This window comes from Alligator sinensis, unplaced genomic scaffold (genome assembly GCF_000455745.1).
Source record: "Alligator sinensis unplaced genomic scaffold, ASM45574v1 scaffold1229_1, whole genome shotgun sequence".
Lineage (NCBI taxonomy): Eukaryota > Metazoa > Chordata > Crocodylia > Alligatoridae > Alligator > Alligator sinensis.
The window spans coordinates 147,404-154,875 of NW_005842843.1; the positions used below are offsets into that span (position 1 = coordinate 147,404).

Sequence of the window (7,472 nt, forward strand, 5' to 3'; positions counted from 1 at the left end):
GCCAAATTTGCAGACCCATAGCGAGCCCAACAGGCTGGATAGGATGGCTCTGCATGCTAGACTGGCATATGAGGCTTGGGTGGCACAGAGCCAAGCCAAGCCAAAGCAGCTCAGGGCCAAGTACGGAGGACCAAGCCAATCTGGGCATGCGGGGGCCAGAATGAGGTGGCACAGGGACATGGCCCAACCCTGTGCACCAATCCTGTGAGAGATCTGGCCTGTGGACTGGGCCCACACCATTCATTTGGCCCATGAAGCCAAAATGTTCAGCACTACTGCTATAATTGCATAGCTGGACAGAGTGTGGTTTACGATATGTTTTTTGCTTCTTCCTTGTATTCTTCATTTTTTCCCTTTTTTTCCTCTCTTATCTTATAAAATAGTTAAAACTCTAAGGAGCATTAAATATAACACTGAGATTTATTGCCTCTACCTCGTGTTTGATGACTGTAGCTCTTCTGATAGTTTACAAATGTAACTGCATGATAGAGTGTAACTAACATGGAGGAACTCTTTCTTGTGTATTTAGAGGAATTTGTGATTAACATTGTAATTATTACAGGTGTCATTGCATATATAAAATGAAACAAGCTACAGTGTTAGAAATGTTTTACTTTTGTTTTGATTGGGTGATTAACTTTTCACTTCATGTGTCTTGACCTATATTTTTCATATAGAATAGACACAAGAAAAATACATAATTGTAGAAGTGTTATGAAGAGTGTTAACTGTCAGTAAGAGTAAAGTATTGGAAATTAAGACTACTAAGTTATAATGGATAACCAGAGGATAACTGGCCAGAAGTTGGTCTGGTACTGTTTTGTGAATAAACTACAGTCTATTGTGATGGTTTTTCACAGGTGTTTACCTATTTACCTGGGGTTGAACTCTTCTAAACATACTTCTTTATTTCTTTTGTAGGATAGAGGAGTATTTTTAATTGTCTTTCCCAGAGCTACTGCCTCTTTGGGCTTTTGGCAGTGTTCTTTATGTAATATCCTGATTTTCAGCATCTAGAGGTCACACAAGGTACCATTTCTGCCTGAAGGAAACCCAGGGTGTTTATACATGTGTTCTGGGAGTGGGGGAGGCAGAGGGCTTTTAATTAGAGTGGCTCTGGGAGCGTTACAGACAGGCAGACTTTTATAATATTAGAAATATGAACAGCACTGAAAAAGGAGGCAGCCAGTTGTTTAAACCACAGTGGTAGTAACTGATTGTACTTGTACTGATTCAGCTTCGCAGCTGTTGCCTGGAACAGTTCTTGTCTCACTGGTTTTCACACTGACAGTTTGAAAGTTGTTGTGATGCCATGTCTTCGACTCACCTTATCAAATACGTCAGTTTCTTGTGTGTTTGGTGGAACAAAGCTCACTGACTTTCAAACCACATTAGAAGCTCCATGAACTGGATTGCATTTTCAGCCACAAACTTAACTTGATCTTCTATGTTGCCCTGTCTTAAGAAATTGCATAGTTTAAGCATGTACTGTGTTTCAAGCTCCTTGCACACAAATTGCTGGTGGTACTTCATATTCTTTGTGTGGTAATGAACTGAGTTGCTACAAATTCCATCTTGTAAGCACCGGGTATGTTGGAAGTGACACAGTCACATATAGGTATCTGCTTTGATTGGTGATGGACTCCCTGTATTGAAGTTTTTGACCTGGAAAATGTTTGAATGCTTTTTTAAAAAAGGAAATCAAGCTATCCACATCAGGAAAACCTATGTGCCAGATGTCACTTGCTGAAGAAAGGATGTGTGCATTGCAGGTGATAAGAATTGCATTGGGCATCATTCCATGGAGCACATCAGAGAAAGCTTTTCACATATACATTGCATTATCAGACAGAAATGCTGAGATCTTGTTAAATTCTGAGCTGTAGTTTATAATAGCCTTCACTACAGCTTGTGCCACAATAGAAAAATTGACAGATACAAGGTGAACCAGCTCTGTTTGAAAAACAGGTAGGTCACAGTCTGTCCAGTTCCCAGGTACAAATAAAATGTGCACAACATAGTTATCTTGGGCATCTGTTGCCTCATCTGTTATAATCGAATATAATCATATTCCACCAGTCCAGATTTTATAGGCTGAACATGTGAAGCAGTTACTCCTGGTAGATAATCTTGGCACAGCTTGTTTGCAGATAGGAAACTGCCAGCATTTGGATGCATTTGTTCAAGTAGTCCCTTAATTTAGGGCTATCAATTTCTCCAGAGAAATGTTGGCAGTCATGAATGCCTCTACTAGTGTGAATGTAGCCTCTCTTCCTGTCAAACTGATTTTGGTAGTTCTTTTAATGATTGAGGACATAGTCGCTTGTTTCTTCCTCTGACCTCAGCCTATGCAGCAGCCTTTTGCTTTATATGCGATTTGGACTCTAGATGCTGATCAGTGCTGTTTTTCCTCAACACATCCAGAATCATGTTGCACGATCAACAAAACAGTTTACAAGGTTCCTACAGGGAACAGCCTTACATGATCCTGAGCTGAAATGTGTTTAGTTTTCTTGGATTTCTTTTCACTCATCATCTTCAGACTGCAGCATTATTGAAGCATTACTACAGCATTGCACCTGGCTTATTAAAAGATGGATCTGAAACCCTTTCGCTTTCCTGACTAGTGCCTTCACTGAGTCTATGCTACTATCTCATCCTCTCAATAGCTCTTTCTCATACCATGTTCTCTGTGGCTGCAGAGATTCCCTCATTTTCTTTGGATTCTGGTAAGCTTTTATTTTTTCAGGTGATTACACCCAAAATATGGGAAAAAACATTTTTCAAGGTGATCACAGAAATCGCTATTTTTTGTGGTTTCCGCAAAAATCACAAAACCATGATTTAAGTAGGTCCCTAGACATAGCACATAGGGTGTCTTGGCATCCTGTTAAGTATGCCCCAGTGAGCCATGCAGTATCAGTACTGTTATATGCAGACATCTATACACGATTCAAAAATAAGCGGTTTCAAATAAGAATCCATAGTATCAAAAACATTTGGACCTCTTGTCTTTCTGAATTCTTTGCAACAGAAGAATTGTTCTATTATTTTTTACATAGTCAAAAGCTAAGAGCTGATATTTTTAAAGGTGTGTCTTGCATTTAAAAAGGTTAAGAACCACTGGCCTGAAAGGACTCAGGCCTACTTTCTGGGTATATGAGCATTTAGTGTCACCCAGAAGTGACACTGTGTATGTGGGCAATATATTGAAGAAAAAATGAAGTTACTTACCAGTAACAGGAGCTATTCAAGATTTATTATCCACATACACATTCAAAACCCACATTCTTCCTTAGAGTAAAAGGTGGTAATATAGGACGTGGCAAATAAGAGAAAACTGAGCAGCAGGAAATGAGCACTTTATCCCCTATGTGGAGATGCATGATGAGTGGTGAGAATTAATTGAGAACGTACTCTATAGGCACTACTAAGGCAAAAAGTCTCCAGTCAAAGTTTAGGGGCTTGAGACATGTCCACATATGCGTTCTCACTTCTGGGTATTACATGGTGAAGAACTCCAGTTACTGGTAAGTATTTTAGTTTAACTAAACAAAATGAACCATACAGTATCAATTGCTGTTCCATAAGGTAAGCCCTTATACCAGCTGTCATACCAAGTCACCCCCAAAGAGGCCTTCAACATCTTGAACATATTGCCTGAATTCCATCTGTAAGCTGAAAGAAGTTGGCTCCATTGTTAAGATTCATATCCACTATTGTAATGAACTTGTATAGTAGTATTAAGGAACTTTCATAGATTCTTTTCCTGAAGCTGAGACGGAAATAGAGGTGAATTTTATATCTTATCTCAACAGTATGACCCATGTTCTGGAGCATCTTTAGTATTCGTAAAGGTCTCAGTTAGGTTTTGATAACAAAGAAGCTTCCCAATCTTACTCCTTTGTGTTGAATTGCTTGTTAATCAAGATCTTGACTATATCTCAAGCTTCAGTACCTCAAAACTGTACCTCTCAGTAACAAGGCATTGGTTTCTCTGGTGTCAGATCCTTCCATTATTAATTCCGTAGGATTTTATGCTGGTATAGCCTTACATACATGTACTTACAGTTACACTTTTACATCTACAGAAATGGGGAGATTTGAGGCTATAGTAAGCCCAAATAGGTAAGAGTTTTTTCCAGAAAGTTCTGAGGTCACATAGCATGAGCTTCATCTACACTATGGAATAAATTATTTCTTCCTTTTCTGAGGGTAAAGATACTGTATGTCTGATCTGTGAAAACAATTATAGTCTAAAGTTTTTAATTTGACAGAAATTCCAGCAACAAGACCAGAAACAATTTACTGAATACTGACAAAACAAGTCAGTCATATGAAAGAATCTGAATTCTACATAATTAGTTACATATTCACAATTGCTATAATCAATCATTTATTATGACATAATATGTATTAAAAAGGATAGGGTGTATGTATAACCTTCTGTGTTAAATTTAAGAAGCATGTTTTAGTTAAAGTAACAATTCCTGAGATTACTGCAATAGGATTTCCAATTTACCTTTTTTTTTTTTCTTTTTTTTTTAAAGTCACGTTCTATTTCCAGTTCCCCTGTGATGGTAGCTCAACCTGTTTATCAACAACCTACATATCATTACCAGGTAACAATTTTGAATGGATAAATTTATTTTATTACTTAAGGATTCTTTCCAACATTGTATACGTCTTTCACTACTTTCTCAAAACTAAGTTTTTAAAAACCACTAGCTGAACAAGACTGTTAAAAGTTTACCAGGGTAACACCTAAAATAATTTTAAAAGGTGTTGTGGGTAATCCCTTTGCTAGGATAAACTGATATTTTCTTTATAATGGTGCTTGCCAGTTGGCCTTATTGAGAAAAAAATAAGACCATGCACAAATCAAATAAGGATAGAACTCAGTAACTTTTACAAATCAGCCATGCAGATTTTCACTGAAGTCAAAGATATTTGCACAAGAGCTGACAGTACTAATTACTTTTTCTAAGAGTAGGAGAAAAGTTCTCGGGAGTTTTTTCCTGGGTTTTGTTTTATGGATCACTTATGACCTGGCTAAAATATGTTAAAAAGTAGGACTGAGATGAAATTTTTAAAATTCTTTAAAAAATAACAATAATGCATTATTTTTTTCTCTGGTTTACCAAAATAGTGTATTTTTTTTTAAATGCATAAGATGACTTGGAAGCCCACGTATCATTTTCAGAAGTGGCTAACTAGGGATGCACCAACAAAGATTTTTTTTTGGACGATTCTTAACCAGCCATATCGGCAGATACCAGTCTGATAGCTGATATGCAGCCCCGCAGCCTGGAGAGCAGCATCAGGCTGGTAAGTCTGTTGGGGAGGGAAGTGGCATGGGTAGGAGCAGATTGAGGCCCCCCAAGGTGAGGGAGGGAGTGGGGCTGGGGCTGGGGCTGAGGCAGGTGCTGCCTAGCCAGGGCAGGGCGGGGTGTGGGATAGAGCTGCAGGCGACTCATCTGGGAGGTGGAGGAGCGAGGACTGGCTATTGACCACTGCGCACACCCCTGGGGAAGGCACGGGACATATGCCCCCCAGATTTCCGCTTAGGGCAAGGGCAGGCTGCCTGCTGCAGGCTTGGGGTCAAGGGCTATGCCAGCCTCTTCCTGGCAGGGTTCGGGGCTGGGCTGGGACAGGCAGGAGCAGGGTGGGTGGCGGCAGTGCTGGAGCAGGGGGACTACAGGAGGAGCTATGGGGAATTTTTGGGGTGGTCATAGCCAACGCCATAACACCCCTCCCAGCACTTCCCGCCACACCCCTACCCACCCGGCCCAGCACCCCCATTGGGAAATGGCCGGCACAGTTCCTGGCCCTGAGCCTGCAGCAGGCAGCCTGCCCTCAGCCCATGCACAAATCCAGGGGACATGTGCCCTCTTACCGCCCTGGGGGTACATGCAGTGGCAGGGAGCCACACCCCCTCCCTGCTCCGCGCCCCCTGGATGAGCCGTCCGTGACTGTCCTGCTTTCTGCCCCGCCCCAGCTGGGCAGCGTCTGTCCCTGCCCCAGACCCACTCCCTCCCTCCCTCACTGTGAGGGCCTTGATTTGCCCCTCTCCCCCACAAACACCCCTTCCCCCCACAAACTTACCTGCTGGACACTAGTTTCCAAGCTGCCAGGCTGCAGCGACATTTTTTTGCGAAATTATTGGCTATACCAGCCAAAAAAGGCCGATTGCCAATAATGTCAATTTTCCTTTTGTCGATGCCGATCCAATATGGACCGATTATATTGGTGCATCTCTATGGCTAACCTATAAGCCCATTGAAAGACAATAGAACATATGGTCCAGATCTTCAAAGGCATTTAGGCACCTAAGTCCCATAAGGTGCTTTTGTGCATCTGGATCTAATTTCAGATTTACTATGTTTTCTTGCATACAACATGCCCTGGAATATAATACACGCCTTTTTTTTCCCCCCCCATTCATTTTGCTTTTCAAAAACATCTTTCTCTGTAGTAAATAACTGAGTGGCAGCAGCTAGGGAGCGCTGTTCATTGTTCTGCTCCCTGTGGATGACTACAGAATTTACTTAAAGTTTCACCCAGTAAGTGGCAGAACCTGCTCTTACCATATTTCTCACATATATTTTTCACACCAGTTTCCAGCAGCTGGTTTTTTGGGGGAAAGGTGTGTGCTGTATGCACAAATGTACAGTTATTAGATACTTTTGTAGTTTTCTATTTGTGCCCTTACCAGTTCCTAATGTTATAAAACTCTTTAATTTGAAAACTCTGTATTTGAAAGGTTTTTGAGCTTCCATGTGCAAGTGTTAGAATTATGGAAGCAATATACTATCTTGTTTTTATAAATGTAGGCCCCGGCGCAGTGTCTTCCTGGGCAGTGGCAGTGGAGTGTTCCTCAGGTAAATCTAGTTCAAAATTGCAGCATTCAGTTATCAGTTGTGACTATTAATTTGAATACACTGTATGCTTTTCCAGTTTTTTTATATCACTTGTACATATTTCAAACGGTAAATGAAAATTTCCAGGGCTGTTTGTAAGCACCAACCTAGTTAATACTGTTTGTTGCATCTCACAAGTGTCCCAGTAGTATTCCCTGATATCAAGGAAAACATACAACATAAATTTATAAAATATCAGATCTAATTATGGGGCTTCATCAATGAGGTATTTTGAAGTATTAGGGAAAGCATCAAGACAAATACTTAATTTGTCACTTTGCCTATGGATCTAGTATCTTGGAACAGAAAGAAGGCTGTGAAATTTCTGGGGGTTGGCAGTAGCACCCTGCAGTCTGGTTGCCTAGATCCTTGAGCTAATGCCTCAGCTCTTCCAAACTCACTAGTCTACTTACTCGACTTCCTCCAGAATCTTTCTGAGTCTTTCTGGTTTTCTAGGAATACACATCAGCAGGGCCATCCCTGGCGGGGGAGTGAATTGGGGTGACCGCCCTGTGCTTTGGGGGTGGCCTGCAGAGCTGAGCGGAGCTGCCA

The 7,472-nt window shown here is 41.1% G+C and overlaps 1 protein-coding gene across 1 annotated transcript in view; it reads left to right on the forward strand.

Moving 5' to 3' along the window:
- BOLL (boule homolog, RNA binding protein) overlaps window positions 1-7,472 on the forward strand; it is an 85,321-nt gene that overhangs the window by 41,041 nt on the left and 36,808 nt on the right. Inside the window, exons 6-7 of the mRNA XM_006035467.2 lie at window positions 4,551-4,622; window positions 6,834-6,881. Coding sequence (XP_006035529.1) covers window positions 4,551-4,622; window positions 6,834-6,881 — 120 coding nt within the window. The remainder of the gene's footprint in view (window positions 1-4,550; window positions 4,623-6,833; window positions 6,882-7,472) is intronic.